The following is a 25,399-nucleotide window of genomic DNA, read 5'->3' on the forward strand; positions in this document are numbered from 1 at the left end:
AGTGAGTCTGTTAGTGCTGTGCAGATGTTTTTATTGTCATTTAAATAAAACACTTTAATTGTGGTTCAAACTTGACTCGTCTAATGATTAGTTACGCCATAAATTACAAAATTCATTACAGCTTCATCTCAGTATCAAATAGTTACATTTTTGAAAGGAGACAGCGACATTTTCAGTTCAAAATACCAACACAATTTGGTTTGTTATCCCCAGTCATCTCTGAGCAGATAGAAACAAAGTTTGTCTGTCAAACAAAAAACATAGGACAGGTCTCGGGTACTATGAAGAATATATTGCACAGAAAAGAGAAAAACTGTATTATTTATGACACTCATTCTCTTGTCTTCCAGTTGCATTACTCAGCTTGTTCTGTTGTTAGTACAGTGAAAATATTATAGGTTTTGTCTTTTTATAACCTGGAATATGGTCAAAATAGAGCTTATTCCAGGTTAACCATACACTAAAACCAATCGCTACTAAATTAACAATGATTGCAACTTTAGGTTACGTATGAATATTGCTTTGCTACTTCCATCTGGCTGTGTACTCTGCCCTCTGTGGCTGCCAAAGCTCAGCGCCTTCAATAATGTGACGGATCATGGCGGCGGAGGAGATAAGCAGGTGTCCAGCAGCCTGAAGGAAGGTGGAGGCCACTCGCAACGCTTCTCTGAAAACATGAACCAAGATAAAGTCTTATCAGCATGGGTTTTTTTTCCTTCATAACTGCCTGCTCAAGTAACATTTAATGGTTGAGTGTCTAATCGCTACCAGAAGTTGTTACATTAAAATAAGTTATGGCTTTCTTATCGAAAAATGTTCCATCACTTGTACCTGTGATGTCATCTTCTGAGTGAAAAACTAAGGTTAGAATGACAGATAATTCATAAGTGATAATGCTGACAACTACAGCTATTACTTTTCAGCTTAAGAGTACATAATAAAAACTCAAAATAAGCATAAATATAATGCAACGCACTGCTTAAGATTAAACCAGTAGAGACAAGTTTCACCTCTAAACTCCTCAGATGGTTTTATTTACGTCGAAATGTCACAAAAATGTAACAAAAATTAATAGAAATGTCTTTTATTTATCCTTTGTTGGGATCTACTGGACTGAACTACCTAACCTTATAAAATAATAGTAATACATCAAACAAACTCCACTTCAAGCAACTAAAATTGTGAAATACACTTGATGAATCAATCTAATCATGTTTCGGGGGGGATTTTGTGCAGAATGAGTACTTTTATTTATGGTACTTCCTCTCATTCTTTCTCACTTTAAACATGCAGAACTTTTACTTGTCATGGCAGTTATATATTAGTACTTCAACTTAAATAAAAGATTTGAATATTGCTGAAATTTTGTACAGTAATACATATGTGAATTAATAATGTTTTCAAAAATGACTTCACCACCTTTTCGCTTGGCTTACCTGAGGATCTTCTTGGGCCCCAGACACTGAAAGTCAGCACTGACGGAGTACAGGCCTTGAAATGTGGCCTTCACACTCAGAGAGCCAAACAGATCCCTGGGACTCATCCTGTAGAGGTCAAAGGTGACTCGAGCTATGTCCCTCCCAGTGCGAGGCTTGGTGTCATCGTGGTATTTGGGCACAACTGGACCCTGGAGGGGATCAGAGACAATAGTCACAAGTGTTTATTTCACACAAAAAGCATGTCCCAAAAGCAGAGACTTGCTTTCTGGTGGAGCAATACATCTGGGATAATGAATAAAATTTGGCTTCTGTGGTCAAACATACCGCCTGTGGCCTCCATGTCTGTCCGGGCTGCAGGGCCATGAGCATGATGTTATCAGGTAGGGTTATGAGAAACTCATCAGAGTCTACTTCTGTGCCATCCTCCTCACAAACCAGAGACAGAGACACTGCAGACAGGGACAGCAGCAAGGCCTGGCATACCTGTTAAAAATGAAAACAATGAAAAACACCAAGTTATGCACACGGCTGCCATGACTCATTTACTTTGTTCTTTGTTCTTGATTTTTTGTCTCTATGTGTAGCTCTGTGATAGACTGGTAACCTGTCCAGGATGTCCTCTGCCTTCACCCTAAGTCAGCTGGGATAGACTCCAGCCCCCCCCCACAACCCTAATGAGGATTAAGCAATGTATAGATAATGGATGGATGGAAGTTATGCACGTTTATGTCACATTTTGGCCCCAACTGTCAATAATTCTTAATAATATGAAAACAATCAGTTAACATGACCTTGGAGTCATTATGACTGGATGAACTCCTTGGTTTGTATTTGGTTTAGGTCGACTGCACCGAGTCAAACTCTACATAAAGATCTATCGTGCGTGTACAATCAGCCATCACTACAGTTGTATAGATCTATAACTTCTCTTGGCAGCCCACACCCACAAAAAGATATAATTGATCATAGCAAGATAAGATAGTAAGCAAGAAAAAACATTTCAAACCTTTAAATATAAATAAAAAGAAATCATGTGAAATGTAAGATTTTTTAATGCATCTTCTAGGGTAAATTAAGTTCTTTGTAAGGCTTTTCAAGATATGCCCTGCTTCTTTCATAAGCTTATGCTTAGTGAAAGTATTTCACACCATATTAGCTGGCATGAGGTGAAAATGGCATTCGATCAAACTCTCAGAAACCAGAACTGGACATGATCTCTCAGAAATATAAAGCTGTTGTGATGAAAATTGTTGTCAGATACAAACACATACACAGATTAATCTTTAAGTTCTATCTCAGCACTGAGGATGAGGGGTAAAATGTCTTTTAGAACCACAAACAAATCAAGCTGCATTAAAGCATTTAAGATTCTCCTTCAGTTGTGGCAACTTTAAACCAGTAGCCCCCATTCCCCTTCCATATTGTGAGTGCAGTTCTGACATCATGTGATCTTATTTGACATCATCAAGGCCCGATGAAGGATGATGTTATGTTTTTGAAATTATCAGATTTTAAATGAGGAGCACTTGTTGACACGTTCTTTATTGTAAGTAAGTTTTAATGCTTTTATGTATTTTTTGGATTTAAAATTTATCTCTTTATATCAATCTTTTTTCTTTACAGTACTTCTTGTTATTGTATTAGTATTACATTATATCATGTATTTGCAGCAAATAGTTATACCTATATCAGAATATTTAGACATTTTCATTTCTTTCCATTATTTATCATTTATAGTCTCTCTCACCCTCTCCTTCAGCTCTTCCAGGGTCCCGGCTGTGACGCCCTTCTTGGTTTCTCTGTTGTGACAACACACTCTGAAAGGCCGCTGAGGTGGGGACCACACTCGTCTGGTGACAGACCTGAAAACAGAGCAGACAGGGAAACAAAAATAGTAATACTGAATGACCTGGACTAGGTTTGAGAGACATTTTGACTTGATATAGCAGGAAAAGCTGAGATACTGCTAATGATTAAATCATAAAGCATTCACTAACCCTGACTTTGCCTTCTCTTTATCTTTGTTTTGCTTTTTTGTTCATTTTGAGCTTAAAAAATTAGGTTTTTCATATCTTACTAAAGCTGTTGCTATGCCAGCCCTACCCAATATAAATAGGCCAATCCTTGAAAAACTGATAATATACAGTAATTGCATATTGAATCATTGACCCACTTACTTAATTCTACCATACATTAATTCCACGTCTCTTACAGCAGTGCTGTGCTGTTTGAGATCATAAAACAAGTCAAAACAGTATTAACAAGTCAAAACTAATTCTTCACCTACTTGATAAATGTAGATGTGGTATCCATGCTCGTCGGTGTCGTCTTCTCTCCTGTTTTGGTGTGACAAACAGTGACAATATCAGCACTGCTTGTGTTTGACCCAGCAGCCGGACTTTGAACATGCTGATAATTCAGATACAGAAAAGAACAGGGCAAAGGGTGCATTGTCAGTGTGTGTGTGTGTGTGTGTGTGTGTGTGTGTGAGAGAGAGAGAGAGAGAAAGAGAGAGAGAGAGAGAGACTCAGACACATCTTTCTTCATTTGAGAAGCAGAATATTTATTTTTGTAGCTGTTAGTGACATTGGTATATAAGATTTTAAATGAACATATAATAAACAGTTTTGATGATGATTCTTAGAATTGTTTTGTACTTTTGTGTACGCTTCTTTTTAATGAGGTATTTTATTGGTTATAAATGGTATCAAGCTGGACAAGCTACTCGATATAATGGTTGCTTAAGACATAACTGCAGATAGATAAACAGTCTTAAATAGGTCGGCTATGTATGTAGTTTGTTTGTCTTCTGTGGCACTCATGGTAAAATATTCTTATTTATTTTCTGACGTTTTTCATGTAAATTTGATCTCCTTCCTAATATTGTCGTTTCTTATTTTGAAGAATTTTTTAAAAAGCTAACAGACATAACACATTAAAGCTCCGGTTGACGGGTGACTTCTTACGTCACATCCTGGAATCCACATTAGGTGCGCTTGTGTAAAAACATGAGAGCGCACCACTGAGCGGAGTTTCCTGTTTGAGCAGATGTTTTGTATTGACATTCCCGTAGCACCGCCCATTCGGCACATTCAAAGAAGGAATTCGAGCAACTACTGTCATGTCAGTTAAGGCGGGAGGATAAGAAGCCGAACTTTTGATATCAGTATATGCTAGCTTTGTCTGTCGCGGTTTCCAAATATCAACAGTGTCGTTTATAATTAACGACAGGTAACTGCAGGTATCTCCGGTGTTAGTAAACATCGGCTCAGTAGCACTTCCTAAATAACTGTGCTTACACTGTCAGCTCCTCGTCTGTTTTGAAGCTAACACCAGCATCTGTCTATCTATGTTGCTAAGCTAATTTCCTAACGTCAATTTTTTGTCAGTTACCTTCCTAACGAAGTTGAGTTTGATTCATTGGAATGGCAACAAGAAAACCCAAGGACGACGGTAAGTGTTCGTAGCTGGCATTGCATTTTAAATAGGATGTAAAGGTTCGCTGCGTCCTTTATTAGAACAGTAAACAAGAATAAAGCTGGTAAATGTTGTGTTTTAGGTTGGTGCAGGTTTGACTGTCAGTGGATTCACGCAACATCCTCACCCCAGCACCTAAATAGATATGGCCTTCTTAAAGGTTGATCAATCAGTATGTTTGACAGCTGATGGCAGCCTGCTGCATTGGCATCGATAGTTTGGCTTGATGCCAACAGTGCAACACCAAAGCTTTAAACCATAGAGACAAGAGGAGCATCACTTTCCAACCCTTGCATGATTTAGTCGGAGTATTTGATTTGAATGTACTTAGAAGCCTCTGATATCTAATTTTGTCTCTGCAGATGCCAGCCTTCCTTTTTCTGCACTTCAGGTCCTGGCCCCACCTGTGCGTCTGGTGTCTGCAGCTCTCTGGAAAGTGCTGAAGCAGAGGGACGTGATGCAGTATGGTGTTGTGGAGGAATTCGTTACATCCGCCTGCGAGACTGTTCCTGGGCTGCTCACCATGAGACACCAGGGCAAGCTGGCACTGGGACTGAGAGCAAGGGTGAGTATCAGAATCACCTCCTGGATCCCAAGCAGCCTCTAGGTGTGTTTTTGTTCCTGTCTCATTTGTCCTCACTTTGGACTCATTTTTCACTGCAATACAAAATCCTGCACCTGTATGGAAGCAGAACAACAATGGCTAAAAGTGGAGAGGAGTCCAAAATGTCTATTGTGCAGTATAATAGAAATCAAATACCATAAATCCTAAAAAGAACAAAAATGTTTTTTGGTTATTTGTTTTTAAAAAAAAAAAAAAAAATGGATTCTGATAACCATTGGAGGAAGCATCATGGCTCATTAGGGTATAGGTAGGTGATAGCTGTGATAAATCGTGTAATTGAGATGTTAAAAAAGCAGTCATGCCTTTCAAATGTGTCAACAGGTTTGGAGATAATCACGTTAAAGGAGAAGAAGAATTAGATTTTGGTGTGTGACTCCCACAACGCTTGTTCCTTTTATCCTCCTCCTCCATTTCTGTGTCAAAAAGCGTTTTCTGTTGGCAGATGTTCATGCGTTTCATCAGCTTTTGCCTTCTTTTCAGTTAATCTTGGAGTTGTGTACCACGCAGCCTGATGTTGAGGTGATTAAGACACATCTGGAAAGGATCCGTGTTCCTGCTGCCAGCTCATCTACTTCAGCCCCAAATGTGGTAAATTAGAGCCAAAGTTCAGAAGCACACAGTACCTCACATTTCCACTTTTGACTGTTTTAACAGTTTGGAGACTTTAAGTCCAAACAACAATGACTCTACTTGGCATTTTCATTGATTTTATTTTACTTTCATTTATTCAAACAAAGGCTGCATATCGTTTATTATCCTTGGCATCCGATGCTTCATTTTAATCCCAAACAATAAAGCAATGGATTAGAGAATTAAACATTGCAGTATTTTTGACTCTCTACTATGATGGAAGTGATACTCATATGTTTAGGACATTGCTTTTAGTAAGTTACATCGCAGTATTTAAACTAGCAGTGGGAGCTATCAAGTCTTTGTTGAAAAACTATGAGTTAAATGTTCAAAATATGTTATGTTTAATGAAATGGACATCCATCACTCACTAGAAATATTTATTTAATCAGTGCAAGTTATATTTAAGATGTATTATGTCACCGTTTGTATTGAAATTACTGTGAGCATGTCACAATATGGATGTTATGTACATCTCCCACTTTTATCACTCATAATTTCTATTTATTTGTTGATATATTTGTGTGTGTATAGCAAAGTTTTGCCACATTGCTTCTAATGGTGATGGGCGTTCTCTATTTTTATATGTTATACAGTGTAATTTCTATTTTTTGTCTCACAGAGGAAGGATGTAAAAATTATGAGAACAGTGGAACATTTCCATTCTTTTGTCCACACATTGCTGTCAGACCCAGCAAAGAGGGAGCAATACTTCAAGGTGAGCGCCTCACTTCCACTAAGCAGCACACCTAAAGATGTAAATGTCTGTTCAGATGACGTATGTAGGTCTGTTCTAATTAAAGATCTTTTTTATTTTCTCTTCTAACAGAAAGAGTTTCTAGAGGATTATGGCCCAAAGTTTGACAAGGAGCTGGAGAAGCTGCTGTGGGAGTTTTTGATTCGACTGGACCAGCTGCTTCCAGTTCCAAACTTAGCTCAGGTAATGAGCACTTTGTAGAACATTTTCCCTTATTTTGACACATATTAGTCTTGTTTTAATGCTCCTTTCATCACTGCTTCAACACAATATCTGTGCTTCAGCAAATGTAGACAAACATTTGGAAAAGAATATTTAGTTTGCAGCAAATGAAAGGAATGTAAAAGTAAAGTACATTTTTGTTTACAGACAGGAAATAAGAGATTATTGTTGTCTTTATGGTTTGTCTTCAGACTGTGTCATGGCTCAGTAACACCCCTCCTGTCCTGGAGGAGTGTGCACGTGCAGCAACCCAACCCCAGCTCCTGAAAATTTTACTCCAGCATCAAACCTGTCTAGGTCATCTGGAGTCAGCAGGTTGAATAAGTTCATTTCTTTTCATTAATGACTGAACCAGCAAAACTTTTTGTGCAAACCCCTAATAATTGCAATAATCCGTGTTGTTGTTCTGGTTTACTTTTTACAGCGTCCTTGCCTCCAAACATGGGAGACTCCATCCTGACTTCACTTTCTGTGCCTCTGTCTGGAGTAGTAGCTTCAAATCAACGAACAGGAGCCAGACAGTCTCCTGTGGATCAGTCAGATGACTCCCAGACAAAAGACAAAACCTCATTTATTGCACCTGTTATCGGACTAATATCTAATGAAGATGTACCAGTCATGATCTCTGCTACTAAAAAAAAGCTGCAGAGTGATCAGCCAGCCAGCTCAAAAGATTCAACAAATCAAGAGAACTTGAAATTCGCTTTGATAAAAGAGAAACAAAAAGCCAAAGATAATGGGGTGAAAGAGGGCCAGGAGCTGCTGGAGGAGAAGAGCTTTAATCAAAGCAGTGGAAAGAAACGCAAGGAGCGTGACAACAGGGAAAGTGAATCTGAGCAGGAGACGGACGAGGAAGAAGTTTTAAGCATAGCTAGATCTGGGAAAAAGAGGATACGCAGGGACAGGCAGGGTACAGGTGACCAGAGAACAAGTGAGAGCGAGGAAAATGGGGCAAATGCTGTAGGACATGAATGTAACACAGAAGTGATGGCAACCGATGTGATCCAGCTTGGTGTCAAAACGCTCCATCTACCTGACGATCCATCGCTCCACTCCATTTTCATCTCTTGTCTGACGAGACAACCCAGAGTGGTGATTGAAAAACTGTCAGTGGCCTCAGCTGGCACTAGCGGATCCGGCAGAAGAGAAAAATCCTCCCATGAGGAACAACAGAGCCAGAAGTCACCAGTCAAAGCGTCAACACATAAACGAACAAGCATTCGTCAGACGCTTGGCTCAAAGTTTCCTGCTTTGGACAATAAAGAGTAAGAGACATGAGAATCAAGTTCAACATACAGCTGGTTTTAAGTTGACAAATAAAATAAAAAGCATCTGATTTAGTTCAAAGTTTGTGGTTTTGTTTTGTTTTTCTGTCTCATCTGTGAAGTAGCGATTTAAACGTGCATGTATAAAATATTGTCTGGCTAGAGATGCAGATGCTATGAGGCGAAACCTCTTCATCATTGAGCGGCATGTCAGTATTTAGACTTAAATCACAAGTGCAGATCAGCAGTAGTTTACATGGAGATGTCCCTCTCTTCTTTCAGTCACCATTTATCAGCTATTGAACCTATTGTCTCTACCTGACAGAAATCATCCTGTATCACCAAGTGTGAGCAGCTCTCCCTCTCAGCAGCGGAGTAACACAGGTGATTTAAAGCATTAAATGAAGCGAATGCAGACATTTCTTTCAAAAAAAAAAAATGGAAAAAAAACACTTGTACAGGTTTTAATTCAACTGTGTTTTCTGTTTAGAGACGCAGGGCCTTTTAGGAGGCAGTGACGACTACGTGGCTGATTCTGAGGATGAGGCGACAAAGAACTTCAAAAGCAGAGTATGTATGCTTGGAAAGGAGGTGAAAAAATAAAGGAGGAGGCTCACTTTAAATGTCCATGTATGCTGTAAAATTTCTATAATGAAGTTTTTTTTAAAGGAGTAAGTGAAAAGTTTTCAGTCTGTGAACATCTGGGTTTCACCTGAAGTACATTTTAAAATGCTTGACTTTGTCTCCCCCAGCTGTTCGTGAAGCGCTACGTCAAGACCAAACACGGCACCTTTGTTCCCACTCTGAGGGAGTACTATAAACCCGGGATGATCACACACAACTTGTTGTCCGCTGGCAGTAAACAGAGGTGATGAAATGGATTGTCATGTGTGGCGTTGGAAAACTAACAGCAGAGGACTTTGAATCTAGCAGCGTAGACTCAAGACCTAGTTATACGAAATGCTTCAGTCACTGCAGCAGATGATCATTTACATTAGTTACCTTCCTCTTAAAATAAACTGTAGCTGATTCTGAATGGTTTAAACTTGAGTAAATGAGCTGTTATTCTGAATAACAAGCCTTGAAATGTCACTGATTATAGGAAGTGATAAGCAATTTATTAGTTCTTTACTTGACTGTGTATAGATTATTCGTGCTATAAATATATTTTAAACAGACAAGATGTAATATTCTCAGTTAATAAAGTTTTTGATATTGCATATTTTGTGTTGGAGAAAACGGTTACTTGAATTTTTCTTTCACTTTATTATGAACTGCCAGTTTGGTACAGAGATTATGACAAAAAAAAGCATGTTCTTAAACTGCTCCTGACATTTAACTCATTTAATCCATTTACATCAGACTTCCACAGCAAGATTTGGCAATATTACATGTATTTATGTACTTAAACATAATTATCTATAGCTGACACAGTGTAAAATGGACATCTTCCCATTTATCTAGAAACTGAATGTCAGCGTATCACACAGACTACCAAAGTGGACATTCCTGGTGTTTTTAGAGTAATCTATTTGTTTATAAAAAAAAAAAAAAAAAAAAAAAAGTCCAGATTTTGATTAGAAAACGTCACAGGAAAAGATCAGCCAAAAAACTTGCTCCCGTATCCTGTCTTTTAATAGCTCTCATGTTAGCTTCATTGTTGCTCTGCTGTGCCACTACTTCAGATAAAAAGGGGAAGTAGTGAAAACACAAACAGAATCTGTACAGAAACACACGATTAAGTGCAAATTTGTTTTGCTGTAAGTGGAGGGTCAGAGTCGACAGCCGATCCCTCCGGTTACTGTGATGGTCTCTCCGGTGATGTAGGAAGCCTCCTCAGTGCACAAGAATGCAATCACTCCTCCAATCTCCTCTGGCTCTCCAATTCTGGAAGACAAATGTTAAATATCACATTCAGAAATTATTACAACACAGAACATTAGTGACAAGCTTCTGCAGTGTGGGAAGAGGAGTTTGGTCTTGTCTAAATTGGGATATTAAGCTAATTTTACACTGTATTTCTATTGTTTCTTCATCATGCATAACAATTAGGTTATAAACTGAGCTATATTTCATGTGTTAAGGCGATTAACTCTAATATAATACTGGTATGCATGCTGCTCTTGCCATCACCACTGAATAGGTTGCTGCAATATCATAAATGTCAGATTATAAAAAAGGGGCTGGAGCACACTGCTCAGTTCACAGCCTTTTCTTGTGCCAAAACTACTGTGTCTTCATCAGAGCCTTGATATATAAATGTTGTTTCTGGCCATGAAAAAGGGAAAATGGGAGCTTCCCTTAAGCCAAGGTGTAGTTTACACATTGAGCATCTGTGTGGGTATAAACCTCACCTTTTAATGCTGAGCTGCTTTTTCAACTCATCGACGAGGTCTTCGTTTTGCCATAACTGGGACAAAAAAAGTAGAATATTATAGAGACTACTGTATTAACAAAGAGTAACAGAGAACATGCATTAGGTGGCACAACAAAAGCTCCATTTGAAAATACAGCATCTGTGCGTCTGTGCATCCTCACCGCAGAGCTGAAGCGGGTCTTGATGACTCCAGGAGCCACACAGTTCACTCTGATGTTACTCTGAGCCAGGTCAGGGGCCAGAGCCCGGGTTAGACCCAGTAAGGCTGTTTTACTCACACAGTAAGGACCCAACCCCTGCAGAGACGGTGTCCATGAAAACAGCACAAACACAGCACACATGTACACCACATTAAGTGTCACAGTCCTCGTTTTTCTTTACATCCATAGTTTAGTCTCTGACTGTCTTTTCCTTGAGGTTGAAGGGTATATTACTCCACCAAGGAACGCGGCGGAGTTATGTGACGATCACTGTACGTTTGTCTGTCTGTCAGTAGCATTACTCAAAAACGGACAAACGGATTTGGATGAAATTTTCAGGGAAGGCCAGAAATGACACAAGGAGAAAGTGATTAGATTTTGGCAGTGATGTGGCTTATAGTCTGGATCCATGGATTTGTTAAAGATTTCTGTATTGCAAGATAGTGGCACGGCATCACTGTAACCATGACTACAAGTGAACACTACGTCAGCTGCCTGCTGACGATCACATGATTGCGATCCTACTACAAAACCACCGCTTATCCTTCGGAAATGATAGGACTGAGCAGCCTTGGTGGAGTACTGCGTTTTCTGAGTGCTTTTCTTGTTTATCTCTACAATAACTGAATGCATTGCTGTGGAATTTGTTGCAAATATTTATGTTCATCTCAGGATGTACTGTGATCATTTTCATCCTCTAACTTTTCATCATTGGTTTAAGACTATGGACCTGCAGAACTAATTACAATCCTATCAGCCTCAGCTGCACTTCCTGTGTAGTGATAATGAGCATATTAGCATGTACTTTAGGTATTGAGCTCAAGCACATACTCTTAATCATTTAATTTTCTGTGTCTTTTAAAATAATGTTTGTTCTTGTTGTTGTCCTCATCACCTGTTTTGCATTGTCTTGTATCGCTTGTTTTGGTGGGTTTCTGATCTCCTTTTTAAACATAATGTCAAATCGGTCCTCGGAAATGTTTGTCTAAATTCATTGGAAAGGTAAAATATCACTTTAATGTAGTTGGATCATCCTAGATTAAAACACCACAGAAACACACTAAATTATGGAGAGCAAAGCAAGTCTGTCTTCAGTAATACTTGTTTTACATAATGCATCATTTAATGTAAGGACTTGGTTTGCAATGTTGAGAAACAAAGTTAAACTATACTAGAGGGCTCTGAAATACACCAATCGCATAAATAACAAAGCAAAAAAAAAAAAAAATCCCCTACATGTGCTTTAATAAAAACCTTTTAATATAAATGTTTACCCTCACTGACCTGCATTGGTTGGTATCCACCCACAGATGACACAAATACTACATTTCCCCCTCTAAAAGAAAAATACAGAGAGGTCAAAATTGGGTCCATTTGTTATAAATCTGGCCATCTTTTAGTTTGTTACTCACCCCCTTTTCTCCATATGAGGCACCACCAACTTAGTCATGAGGAAAGCTGATTTTACATTTACATCCAGGATCTAGACAATAGAGGAGAAACAATTATGTTAAGAATTGTTTGTCAGAAACACATAATAGACTAAAATTTGATTTAGAAATGAGTCTTGGGAGCTTGTGTCCTGTATGTACCTTGTCCCAGACCTCCTCTGTGGAGTCCATGATGCTTCCAAAGAAAGGGTTGACTGCTGCATTGGACACCAGGATATCGATGCCTCCACACTGATCCAGAGTCTAGTGCAAACACAGACTGAATTTTTGAGTTATGTTGCAACAGACCAATGAAACAGAATAGAAATGATAAATTCAGACAAGTTATATCGTGAAACACTGACATCCTGAAAGATTTTGATACTTTAGTCCAAATTCCTTGATTTAGTTTGTTTGTTTTTGAAGAAGAGATCTCAGAAGAATTACAGTTTGTTTGATTTGCTTTAAACTGTGAACTGTCACTGCGTTCTCAAAAAGATCAGACATTAATCCGTCCACATGGAGACGATTTAATGCTGTGACGACTCCCCCTTGAAGTGTGCAAGCAGCTAAGAAAAGTCCAAAGGCACAACACAGAAGACTAAATAAAGTAAAAAAGCAGCACAGAATAACAGCGAAAGGCTTAAAGGAATCACTGGAGCTGGTTAACGTCTCTGTTCATGAGTCTACCATACGTAAATCATTGAACAGGCATAGTTTCCATCGCAGGATTCCACAGAGGAAGCAACTGTTTTCCAAAAAAACATCACTGTGTGCCTGACGTTTGCCAAAGTGCACCTTAACACTCTGCAAAGCTACTGGAAAAATGTTTGCGGGCTGACGAAACCATGGTGGAATTATTTGGGAAGAACACACGGGCATAAAAAGGTCACTGCATGCCGACAAGACAGCATCATCCCAAAGGTGAAGTGTGATGGAGAGACCAGCTTATCATCATCATCAAGGGGTACATGAATGTGTGAGTTTGTCAATGATACGAGATAGTGCCTTAAATACACTGAAGTGAAACTACTACTAAATGAATTCCCAAACCTTAATCTAATTGAGGTCCTGTGGAATGACCTCAACTGAGCTGTCCACACCAAATTACCCAACAATAAGGCTGAGCTGAAGCTGTTTTGTAGTAAACTGTACTAAAACAGATTCAAACAGTTTTCAAGTCAAAGGGCCCACTTGCTTTCCCCCGCTAGAACTGCAAAAGTATACATTTTCTGACCGCTTAATGCAGAAATCCGAGTAATTCCACACTCCTGATGACAAATAGGGACCTACCATTTTCACCAGTTTCTCTCTGTCCTCTCCCTTGCCAACATTACAGGTGGTTCCAGTCACCTGGATGCTCTGGCTCTGCAGCAGCGCCACAGCTTTGTCCACGTTGGCCTGCCGCCGGCTGCTCACGACCACATGGGCCCCTCTCTTGCCCAGAGCCTGAGCTGCAGCCAGGCCGATTCTGATGAGATGGAGAAAACACCGTGAAGGAGGATCTCTGTAGTGGACTAAACCTACTGCAGTTATTGTGACCTAACTGCAGAGGTTTGGGGTTGCTGCTTTTTTCCAACATATAGCAGACAAATGAGCAAATATTCACTCAAACTCTGTTTATAGTCCATTCAGATGATTGGTGCAAACAGGTCACAATCACAGCCACTTCAGAGTAATACAAACAATCAGGGGTCAGTAAGGTAATTCTCACCCATCTGTGGAGGCAGTCACTATGGCTACCTTCCCAGCTAGACTGCTCTGAGACATACTTCTGTGGCCAGCAACGGGATTGATCCTAAGGCACCTAAATACAGACCTCAACATCACCTGAGAACAGAATAGTTTAATAAAAACACTGGTTAAGTAGGGTAAAGGTCATCTGAGCTGCTGTATGGAACAGGCTGAATTCTGAGTTATACACACTGAACGAACACTTGAACTGATCACATTCGTCCAGATACATGGTGTATTAAGAGCAATGGTAAAAAAATAATTCAGCAGTATTTACAAAGGTAGACTCAGACAACCTTTCTCTAGTTTATGCTCACGCAGAGTCATATATTGTGTAAAGTATTGCAAGTACGCAAATGCGATCAAGAGCTTTACCTCACCCTGCAGGTCATGCAAAACTAAACATAAAGTGGTATAAAGGTAGGATTTGAGAAAATAATCTCTAAGTCCACTGCCTGGACTTTGACTTCCTACGATCTATGTGCAGCTACAGTCCGTGTTTTCCTGGTAAACATCCCGCTGTCAAAATAAAAGACTTCAGCAAATCATCAATTTAATTTGGCTGTTTTATAACATAATGCTGCAGCCGTGTTTATTGTAATGGCGACGCTATTTGAAAACAGATCAAGTTGCTATGAAGACTGAAAATAGTTACAGTACTATTACATACTGCACGTATTTTATTTAGCATGTACGGATTAGTTATCTGAGGTCCCTGAACGCAACCAGCAAGAACGAGCCAATCACACGAGCTGTGTATTCCGGGCTGCGGCTAACTGTGCGATCTCACAGATACTGGATCGGTCTAAAGCCTGGAACTCACAGTCACGCAGTGCTTTCAGATCAGTGAAACAACCAAACCGCCGAGGAGGTGGAAAGATTTTGTTGTCATCGAAGATGATTGAACGCCGATGGTCACAGATTTTCACGTCTGAAAAGAAGTAATTTTATAGACTGTACGCCGATGAGAAGTTTATCGGCCGTAAGAAAAAAGCAAGGTAATTATTTTACAACGAACACTGGCTTATGAACAACTCGACTTTAATGCTTTTATGCGGCGGTGCTATTGTTATTTTGAAGTGAACGGTAGCAGCGAAGGGCGACGTAGAAAACCTAACACAACGTTAGCTAACAGTAGTAGTAGCTAGGCCGCGACAACACGGCTAGCCTTATTTTTACTAGCTACTGTTTAAACGAATCGTCGTTTGGCCTGGATAGCAGTGACAGAGACGGCTATAATCAGTATCTTTGCTAGCGAGTGCACACTACTTATTTATATACGATGCTAAGCTAGCGCTAGCTCTCGTAGAACGGGCTGCTTTTAACGTAACGTTACTGGGCGTGGGAAGCCCAGACAGGTGTTGCCAGTCTACCTTTCATTTCTCATGTGTCTGATAACGTATGAGTTGAAGTTCACTAACGGTGCAGTGACGCCCTCGTTGTGTTTTCAATGACTCAAGGAAAAAAGTGATAGCGCTTCTGCCCGGATTAAAGGATCCCGATGAAGACGAGGCACCCAGCCCTTGAGATGTGTCCAGAACAGAGCCAGCTGTGCCTCGGCACCGAGTCTCTCTGCCAACAAACACGTCCATGAGAACCACCGCAGATCTCCATGGATGATCCGACTGATCCGGACCTTTGAGTTATAGTTTCTCAGAGACATAGCTGATAATCGAGCAACAATGTCTGTCTCAGTGAGTACAGTATTTATCTCTTTTATTCATAATTCTGCATGTGCTCTTCTAGTGGTATCACGATGATGGACAGAGTGTGCTAAAAAAAACTAACTTTGAAAAATCGGTTGGGCATGTTTTTAACCTTTGTATGTTATTTTGGTGTATTTTATGAGGGTCCTCATTGCCTCCATTACTGTCCTAAGCAGGTCCCACATGGCTCAATGGAGCTTGGTTGTCCCCAGGGGGATGGTTTAGAAAATGAAAGGGGGCCTGACTCTTTGGCTTTGGGTTGGCAATTAAACCCTAAACAGCAAGGGACAGATGTGCCTCTCATCCCCTCCCCCTCCCTCTCATCCTGCTCATTACCATTAAGCCCTTGTGTCCATTTGATCATTGATCCTCCCTGACCGTGCCCATCTTTCTCTCTTCTTCATGATTACTGACACAGCTGTGAATTTTGAGTTACTCAGGATGCTTGCTTTTGCATTTTCCATTTTTTTGCCCACTAATCTTCCTCCTGTGCTTCTGTCTCTCGCACTGATATTTTACGAGATCTTCCCTATTCACTCCTATTCACTCCTCATTCAACAGCTCTAAACAATCAACCTTTTTATCCTCATGACTTGGCACTGCCTTGTCAATGTACTTGCTTGTTTGTGGTTTGCAGATGTGACATACAAGCGGGTGTGAATTTAGGCTGTTGATTAAAACCCACTTTCATCTGACCATTTGGTGATTCACTATGTAAATTACTGAATGGGTGTGTCCGTGTTGTTGATTTCTACTTTTGTGTCCTCCTCTTTCCCAGACGGTATTGGCAAAGGCGCTGTTTGACAACACAGCAGAAAGCCAAGAGGAGCTGGCTTTCCGAAAGGGAGACATCCTGATGGTTCTTGAACAGGAGAAGAGTGGCGGGCCGGGCTGGTGGCTCTGCTCCCTGCATGGCAGACAGGGCATAGCCCCAGCCAACCGCCTTCGACTTCTCCAAACTGCCCCTCCCCCAAGCCCAGACCCCCGTCGTGGTCCAAACGAAGACTCTGTCTACCTGTCGCCTGGTCCCCCGCTGACCCGGACTGCTGTCAGCAATAGTACAGACGACATAGATGGAGTATATCGCTCCCCACCAGTTGCAGGTGAGGCACGAGGAGGGGGAGCTGCCTCAAGGCCTGGGGAGCTGCGTCGAGTTGAGGGTGGGCGCCCACGCTCACACTCTAGTTCTGGCACCCGGCCCAGACCAGACTGGGACATTGGGGTGACGGGGCGCCCACGCTCACCCTCTCTGAGGGGACGAGGCACAGAAATGACAGGAACACTTTATCAGAGTCCAGCAAGTCCCATGCCTTCAGCAGCTCAGCATGCCAGGCAGCCAGGAGTTCTCATGGCTTCAGAGTCTGTGTACCTTGCTCCCAGTGGAATGCCAAGGGCTTCTGACGAACCAGAGGACACTACATATCTTGTCCCAAGAGAAACAGGACAAACGGACGACTGTTACTTGGTGCCCAAGGGTACACCACTTGCAAGTGACGATGTTTACCAATCCCCAACCGGAGGAGCTGCGGCTGGTGCTTTCTGTTCTAATGGCCCCTCTATAATCAGTGGAACCCCTGGTACACCCCAGTCCAAAGTGGGCCAGGACACACCTGGGATGTACCAAACACCCACCCCTGTGGGAGCAAGCCTTCACAGGACATCAGCTACAGTTCTGGCCCACCACCACCCATCTCAGTTATCAGCTGCCCAAGCATCTCCACGACCCTTGATCAAGGGTGTTTCACCCAACCCTGTTGTTTCCAGGGGCAAACCTGGCATGGCCAGTCACCGGGGGTCTCCTTTGCTGATGAGAGGAGGACAAGTCAGGGGTCCTGGGTCACCAAATTTTGCCCGCAAGCCTCCTCCACCAGCACCTCCAGTGAGGGGAGTCACCAGGAAAGATGCACAACAAACAGCACCATCATCAACAGACACTAACTGTGGCCCTAAAACCACTGCTCAGGCAAACTTTGCAAACCTGAACCCTGAAGGGGACAAACAGAGGGGAATGCCTCAGAGTAAGGAAGAAAGAACAAGTAATGGTCTAGAGAAAAGCAACAATATGCAGAACAAAAAGGGAGAAAATCAGGATTACTCAGATCCTGTGGATGACCAGGTATGTATGACCAGTTCTTCCTGCGGTGAAATAGTTGTTCTGGCTACTATTTCAAATATAAAAATTAAGAAATAATATAATGTTTACATGTTACTATTCATTGGCATGTTTGGAGAAAATAGCATTATGTTTACTAAGGCTTATAAAAATTGTTAAATGAGTTAGTTTCACATGATGTTGCAAAACATGTAGCAGTTGACACACTGGCATTCTTCATATACAAACCTTTTTTCACTACTGTGTAGTACTTTGGCAGTAATTGCCCAATCAGCCTCTGGTTAGTTTTTAAAGTTTACAGCAGATATTTTGGGACATTATAGTGTCACATTAAAATTCTTATGAATCTGAATTCTTATTTTGGCTTTATCTGCTGTTGCCTTGTTAGGTGTATGATACCCCTCCCAGTGGCAGGTGGCAGCATCCAGTCCCATGTGCTCTTGGACATGATGATGGAATCTACGACACCCCTCGCAGTGTCCCACCACAAGCTGACTCTGAGGCAGAGGTAAAGATCATCCCAAACTTTGCTTGGCTTCCTGACCTACCTCTCTAGTTAAAGCTTGTTTCTACAGGTTATGTGCATGTCTTGATAAATCTCTAAAAACATTGAAATCGCCGTCCTTGATGAGGCTTACTAAGCAAGAAAAGTCTTAATATCGTCTCTCACCTGTCATAGGTAGTAATATTAACTATTCATTTTTTTCTATTTGAATGTTGGCTGATGGGGTCACCTTGCAACAAACACTGTCACTACTCAATCATTCATGTTTTGCTCCTTAGCCAGGTCCAGATCGCATTAATTTCTATCATTAAACCACAAAGAATGATCCCATTTTCCATACTGCTAGGAATGTGATGAAAAAATACCTTTGTAATTTAAATCTGAACGGTATCAAAATTTTCTTAGAAGTATTCAACTTGAATTGTTGAACCCGGTATCTGTCTTGCCTTGTTGAATCTGCCTCACACTTCAGAAATAAAACCGTGACATACACTTAAAGGAAGTTGACTTCACATAGCATCTAAAAACATGAACTAGAGTGTACATGATTTCTCACTGAAGGCAACATGTTTTAGTTTTTTGTGATCGTCTCAAGTCATATTTTGACCAGACAAATATCCAAAATAGCATCAAAATATCTGCTTAAATGTAACCTTTGGAGTGGGTGTGCAGACATTACTCTGCCACAAATGTTGTTTTCCAGTGGCTCTGCACCCACACACGATGTGTACATAATTCCAATCTTACATCTATTTCACCCAGAGCTGTAATTTGCCAAGAAAAGGCTGGGAACTGTGGGAAACTTTGTGTTTTGAATGCATGTTCATACAAGTGAAGCGATTTATGAACGAGATGACAATCAAATACCCTGCCACCATATCTTCCCACATTCCACTATTGCTGTCTCCCTGCCCCACTCTAAGGCAAGGCCACACCTGTCTCTCTCTGTGTGGGAGCCAGTCTTTCCAGTCCAAATGCTGCTTCTATTTTCTTCCAGTCACACCCATCTGTCAGGGCCATGCCAAGGGCAGACCACCACCACCCTGCCCCCAGTGGTCTCCTCTTTAATGTTACTTGAATGTGTGTGCCAGCTGTTGTATTTTTTTTTTCCTCTTAGCCTGCAGTTACTGAATGTGGATTGCAGACTCACTGCTTTAACACTTTGATGGTAATGGGCACAAATGTGTCTCAACCACTGGTGGTCAATAATTCTTTGTTGTGTCCTCTCACAGGCCTTAGGCGAGGTTTTCTTAACCAGTTTCAGTATGATCATTCAGTTCACATGTAATTATAGAGTTTAACAAAAGTCTGAAGTCTTCTAAACTCACAGTGCAACTTATTATTGATAGAAACTCCATAGAACCATACCATGTTGTACAATGAATATTTTATATCCCTGTCTAATAGAAATTCTCCACACAGTCATAAGGTAAAGCACTTTGAATACATCTGCTGTCTTTTCTCCCCTTATAGGTCTATGATGTCCCCACAATCAGTCTGAATATGTCCACATCAGATGTCCAGCCTGATGAAGCCGATGATGAAGTCTACAGTGTCCCAACACTTCCAGGTATACCTCTGGGACCAGGAGATTCCACATGCAACCTCTCTATTGAGGAGGTTGCTCAGGTCGGCTGTGTCCCTGGACCTGGGAAACGAGCCAGCAGTGGAGATCACAATCGAGACTCCTCTGAACCCGACTGTGGCATCTATGACATGCCTGCTCTGACCATCGAAATCCTCCCTCATTCCTCATCGTCCTCCTCCACCTCTACTCGCCGCCTCTCTGTTTCTAGTAATGGTTCCGGTGACATGCAGTGGAGAGCCTCGCTTTCCAGCCTGGTCCACTCAGTGCTGAGCACAGCCTCCTGCTCGGCCTCTACTCTATCGTCACGGGACCTGGCTACCTCATTGGCTGAAATCCTGTCCACCTGGAAAGCCAGTCATTCAGGTGATCCTCCGCCGCCTCTTCAGCAGGCCTGGGCTCGTCTATCAGACCTGCTTCCGGCCTTATCCGCCATTGGCAATGCTCCTCCATCTGAAGGGCTGTTGTCGTTGGTGCAGCGCTCTCTTGAGGAAAGTGCCCTCCTCTTACAGGCTCAGGGCCGGCCCCGTCTGCCTTCCCAGGATTCCCTGTCACGCAGGCCACTGCCTGCACTCCCAGTGCCTGATGGGATGTCATCTGGAGGTGGAATGGGCTCCCGTAAGGGTAGCTGGATCCAGGAAAGGCCTTTGCCCCCAACCCCTCAGCCTGCCTTCCCCTTGCCTCCCACTCCATCCACTGTGACTCTCACAGTGGGCCCTGTGGATGGAGAAGACGACCCCAGCAATGAGTATGCTGGGATCGGTTTGACTCCAATCCCAGCCCCAGTACCTACTGGCGACAGTGTTGGATATGTGAAACTGCAGGTCAGTTTTCCTCATGAAATTAATGTATTGTTACGTGAAATGAAAAAAATAATGGATTACCTACTCTTTATCGCTGTTATGGTACCTTTATCATTTACACTCAGATATACCTCTCATTCTTTCTTTGTTCTAGTGTTTGTCATTATGCTTCAACACACCTGTACTTTACTGTTAACTGCATGTCATGTGTTTTGGGTACTGATTGTTTCCTCCTGTCCCCGCTAGGGCAAACCTGAGCCACCTCATGATGCCCTGGCTGAGAATGGACAGATACAAACGATCACTACAGAGTCAAGGGTGAGTCTTTTCCTCTATTTCTACCTCCACGTACATCATCCTTTTGTATGTGTGCAGGCTTTGTTAGATTTTTAATTTTTTTTTTGGTGTACTGAAACACACACAGCAACTCAACACAAATAAGCCAATGATTCACACTGTATTCACAGCGTGCTCTGTTTCGTAGGGACCACTGTGACTCATTAATTCAACGTGCAGCAGCTGTTTGCCCCCTGATGAGGCCTTTATACTCACTGTTTACCCATCATCATATAGCTTTATGTTACATCCTCCCTCGTTGATTTGGTGAATCTTTGCACTCCTCTTATTGCGTGGAGACTGAGGGATGTGTTTTTAGCAGCAACGCAGTCATGTATTTTTCAGAGAATCTGACGTCAAGGTCCACAATTGAAAACATGCAACCACATACATTAGCAAAGCTGCAGTCATGCATTGTCTCGTGTTATCTCTAAGTTAGTTCTGTTGCATCACACTGAAGTCATGTCTTTTTATCACTCAGTCTACATTTTTCCTGCTCCTTGCTAGGTTTCTTTGTGTTGCCATAGATGAGCGACAAGAGGTTACTTGTACATCTGAACAATCTTGCCTTACATAGGATGGAGGCTGCAGGACAATAAGTGACAGAAAAGGCAGTCATTCTTTCAGCAGTCGCTCTTGTTGACATTCTGTATGTGTCTTGTGTGTTTGTGTCTGACTTGCTCTGACTTTAAAGTTTGGTGGAGACTCTGTCAGCCTTATTTAAAAGAATTTGACAGCACGTGCCCTGCTATGTATTAATAGTTAAACATTTTCTGCAGTGATCAGGAAGTTGGTGCAGCTTTTCTCAGGGGATATGTATAAATGTTTTCCAAAGTCCACTTTAAATTTTACTATGCTTTCCTGCCTTAGTTTGCATTACTTTTGTGTATGTAGCAATCTGTTGTAAATGTTCATCATTGGAGTTCGTTTGATTGTTTGATTGCAAGTATTTTATCGAACAAAACTGATGAGCATTCGCTGATTCTAGTAATTTATGGCTTATCTTTATCATATAGAATTGTCAGTTTATTATTTTGGTATTTTGGACTGCTAGTAGGAGAAACCAAGAACAAGCTATCTTGAACTCTGGGACATTATTATCATTAATTTTTTATATTCTGTGGGCGAAATGATTGATCAAAACACCTGTAACCTTAAGAGTAATAACACTGTAATATAGAATGTGTATGCTTTTATGTGCTTATTCAGGAGTCCAGCTGTGTTTTCTTTCTGTATGTTTCTGACAGTATTTCTGTTTCATTTTGCCTAATTTAGTTCCTCCAACTCTTCAAGGGAGCCAAATTGAAAACCTTTCTACTAAACATCTGTAGAATTTTCACATTTGACATGCCCTGTTTAACAATATAGCATCACTTTCCCTTGAAAGACAAATGCAAATGTCATCTTTCCTTGTACAGTTGACCCCATCCCCTCCTTTGCCGGGTTCCCTCTCCTTGGAGGACTCGGAGCTGCTGTCCTTCTACTCCTCTCAGAGCCTCGCCCACCTCTCCTGCCTGGGGGACGCCATCGACGTGTTCTACAGCAGCGTGCAGGGCAACCAGCCGCCTCGCATCTTCGTCGCCAGAGGAAAGAGCCTCATTGTGACGGCACACAAACTGGTGTTCATTGGGGACACGCTCTCCCGTCTTCTCACGTCTGCAGACCTCCGGGCCAAAGTATGGAGAAAAGCCCCTTCTTAAACTTTGTTTACATGACATTACACGCGTGTGTGCTTTTTCATTCACGGGAGGTTAAAGTAAAATGTATCCAAGCTGTGTAATAAGTGTGTGTTTGTTTCTTTACCCTCCATCAGATCACCACCTCGGGGGGGCGACTCTGCCAGGCCTTAAAGGCAGTTGTCGTGGCAACAAAGGGCGCTGCACAAAACTACCCGTCAGTATCTGCCGCCCAGGAGATGGTGGACCGTGTCAATGAGCTCTCCCACCAAGCAGCCGGCTTCTCCACTCTGCTCCAGCGTCTAGCAGAAATATCATCGTGATGTTTCGTATCACTCGCGTAAAAAACTTTGTCTACACTACACATATATTTCCTCTCTTTGAAATGCCTTATTTGTTCTTACACTATTTTGTTATCCTACGTCTGAATGGGATTGAAGCAAGCAACGCTGAATCCTGCAACACGTGTTTAGCCTCGCTGCAGCTGTTCCTCAGCTGGGTTTTCAGTGTTGGTTCTGTCCTCCAAGTGTGTTGGTTTGCCTTTGTTTATATACTGACTTCAGTGCTTTGATGCTAGGCACACTTGTTTTTTAAGTGTTAACTTATTGAATATTTGAAGCCCCTCTGTGGTTTGAGCGTCCATCTGGACTGCTTATTTTGGGAGCTTTGCTTTATAACGCTTGCCATATTTTCTTGTCCCCTCACTTGATAGCTGGTTTTCCTTCCTTCCTCTATTTATTCAGCCATCCCCCAAGTCCAAAAATAGCGCAGAAGGGAGGCCTTACATCCTGGTCTGGGTCTGCTTTTTACTGTGATACCTAAAAGGCCTTTTGTGATCATCATTCTGAAGCTGATGAAGCAGCATGTTTAGTGTTCTGGGCTTTACATGGGAGAAATGGAATAGCGTGTGGAGTATTGTTGGAAGTTTCACCAACTTCCAGTCTTGATCTGTGCAAATCTGTGTTGTGTTTGTGTTGTGCCCATTTTCACTAGAAAGCAAAGATTACTTGCAGTATAGCCTGTAATCCTACTCAGAGTTTTACAAGAAACATCTCAACATATTTCTCAGTTTACATTTATGCAGTCTGGTGCATCTCATGAAGGAAAATGGAAGTCCTTTCTTTGAGAAAGGGAGAATCAATGAAGAGATCAAGAATGAATAATGATTGCTGGGTGAGAAGTGACCTAATCTTGTTCTTTCCCACAGTCATGTGTTAGCCTGGCAATGGATGAGAAACCTGTTGACCGAGTTCACCTGTCTCCACATGTCTTGTTATGATCTGCATGAGTGTTTTACTTTGTCTTCATTTCCCATAAGATGCTTGTTAACAGTGCTTACTCGCCTTGCTGTGAACATCAGTTATTGTTTTCATCATAACTTCACACTCACCATATCAAGATATCTATCTATATATACCGATATTTGAAAGTTATTCAAACTGCTATCATGATAATGATCTTATCTAAATCTTATCCTAGTAAAAACTGTGAAATGAAGCACAGTCCACTTTTTAACTGAAATGAAACCATTTTGCGTTTTAAACCCCATAAAAGCACACAACTGTTTTCCATCTCGGACTATTACACATGCAATACTGTCTGACCTCTGCCCATTTTCACTTACATTAGCCACCACGGGTAATATGTGCAACAGCAGCTCATAAACATGTTCCATACAAAGCAACAATGGAACATAGACTGGACTTAGAGTTGAACAAACATTATGTTTATCAGATTTACACTACACATTTTAATTGTGTAAAGACACTATCAGCTTCATCCTGGGGGGTAAAGCTGGAATATAACACTTAAGTTTTGGATCTATCGTTTGTATTGTCAATCATATAACTTAACCATGTTTTATTTTTCAGATTCAAATTAATACTACCTGTTCTCTTAGGAATACTGTTACTTCCTGCTTTTACATTTTCTTTGCTGCAGCGCCACCATGTGGGGGTTTGAAGTGTTACTCAATGAATACCTGCCTGTCAAAACTGACTCAATGTATGTAAGAGTGCATGATCGGCAAATAACCTTTAGCTACATATTTATTATTGTCATCTTTTCTGTCGTTTGCTTTCCCATTTGCATGGCTTTAATTTGCTTAAACTTTCTATCTGCACATCCTTCACCGGGGTGATTTTACTTTGCAATGAAAAGGTGTTTTTTAAAAACTATTTTAATTTACAGTTAAAATATATGGCTGTATTTTCTTTTGTACAGGGGAGGTTTTTTATACTATGTGAACTCATTAGAGTCTGTTATGCATATTTGCTGACCTATAGAAATGAATCTTGGACTTTTCTCCTACAGAGACCTAACATCCCTTACGTTGAACACTACATTTGATGTCTGTCTTGTATTCCCGTTCAGAATGCACAAATACATCTTTTGCAAATAAGTGTTGTTTGTATTAATCATTGCAACGTGTTGTATGTGCAGGATACTTCTCCGGAGACTTAGTTTTCTGTAGTTTAGTGAATTTCTGAATAAATCCGTATTTTTATTTATTCATTTAT

The 25,399-nt window shown here is 41.2% G+C and overlaps 4 protein-coding genes across 7 annotated transcripts; 2 read left to right on the top strand and 2 right to left on the bottom strand.

The window, feature by feature from the left end:
- Nucleotides 1-14: 14 nt before the first annotated feature.
- cideb (cell death inducing DFFA like effector b) lies at nucleotides 15-3,879 on the bottom strand. Its single transcript, XM_023268663.3, has 5 exons — nucleotides 3,727-3,879; nucleotides 3,187-3,301; nucleotides 1,764-1,922; nucleotides 1,437-1,627; nucleotides 15-667 (listed from the first exon to the last, which is right to left on the bottom strand). Exons 1-5 carry the CDS (start codon nucleotides 3,750-3,752, stop codon nucleotides 526-528), a joined length of 633 nt encoding a protein of 210 aa, XP_023124431.1. The 5' UTR covers nucleotides 3,753-3,879; the 3' UTR covers nucleotides 15-525.
- Nucleotides 3,880-4,540: 661 nt separating this feature from the next.
- tinf2 (TERF1 (TRF1)-interacting nuclear factor 2) lies at nucleotides 4,541-9,635 on the top strand. 2 transcript variants are annotated; one of them, XM_023268646.3, is made up of 11 exons: nucleotides 4,541-4,670; nucleotides 4,829-4,892; nucleotides 5,279-5,481; nucleotides 6,022-6,129; nucleotides 6,794-6,889; nucleotides 7,001-7,111; nucleotides 7,342-7,465; nucleotides 7,575-8,415; nucleotides 8,741-8,799; nucleotides 8,906-8,985; nucleotides 9,168-9,635. In XM_023268646.3, exons 2-11 carry the CDS (start codon nucleotides 4,865-4,867, stop codon nucleotides 9,285-9,287), a joined length of 1,770 nt encoding a protein of 589 aa, XP_023124414.2. In that variant the 5' UTR covers nucleotides 4,541-4,670; nucleotides 4,829-4,864; the 3' UTR covers nucleotides 9,288-9,635. The 2 variants fall into 2 exon arrangements, with proteins under 2 accessions (XP_023124414.2, XP_023124413.2); XM_023268645.3 differs by having other exon boundaries at nucleotides 4,557-4,730.
- A 324-nt stretch (nucleotides 9,636-9,959) lies between these two features.
- dhrs4 (dehydrogenase/reductase (SDR family) member 4) lies at nucleotides 9,960-15,753 on the bottom strand. 3 transcript variants are annotated; one of them, XM_055007611.1, is made up of 9 exons: nucleotides 15,578-15,699; nucleotides 14,137-14,252; nucleotides 13,716-13,893; nucleotides 12,585-12,686; nucleotides 12,405-12,475; nucleotides 12,277-12,328; nucleotides 10,954-11,088; nucleotides 10,770-10,825; nucleotides 9,960-10,302 (listed from the first exon to the last, which is right to left on the bottom strand). In XM_055007611.1, exons 2-9 carry the CDS (start codon nucleotides 14,247-14,249, stop codon nucleotides 10,188-10,190), a joined length of 822 nt encoding a protein of 273 aa, XP_054863586.1. In that variant the 5' UTR covers nucleotides 14,250-14,252; nucleotides 15,578-15,699; the 3' UTR covers nucleotides 9,960-10,187. The 3 variants fall into 3 exon arrangements, with proteins under 3 accessions (XP_054863586.1, XP_023124407.2, XP_054863587.1); XM_023268639.3 differs by lacking the exon at nucleotides 15,578-15,699 and adding an exon at nucleotides 14,537-14,657; XM_055007612.1 differs by lacking the exon at nucleotides 9,960-10,302 and having other exon boundaries at nucleotides 10,766-10,825; nucleotides 15,578-15,753.
- Nucleotides 15,707-25,394, top strand: efs (embryonal Fyn-associated substrate). Its single transcript, XM_023268637.3, has 7 exons — nucleotides 15,707-15,850; nucleotides 16,641-17,978; nucleotides 18,364-18,483; nucleotides 19,954-20,889; nucleotides 21,115-21,186; nucleotides 22,623-22,880; nucleotides 23,018-25,394. The coding sequence occupies exons 1-7, from the start codon at nucleotides 15,839-15,841 to the stop codon at nucleotides 23,201-23,203; spliced, it is 2,922 nt and encodes a 973-aa protein (XP_023124405.2). The 5' UTR covers nucleotides 15,707-15,838; the 3' UTR covers nucleotides 23,204-25,394.
- Nucleotides 25,395-25,399: the final 5 nt, after the last annotated feature.

The sequence above is a fragment of the Amphiprion ocellaris genome, chromosome 23 (assembly GCF_022539595.1).
Source record: "Amphiprion ocellaris isolate individual 3 ecotype Okinawa chromosome 23, ASM2253959v1, whole genome shotgun sequence".
NCBI lineage: Eukaryota > Metazoa > Chordata > Actinopteri > Pomacentridae > Amphiprion > Amphiprion ocellaris.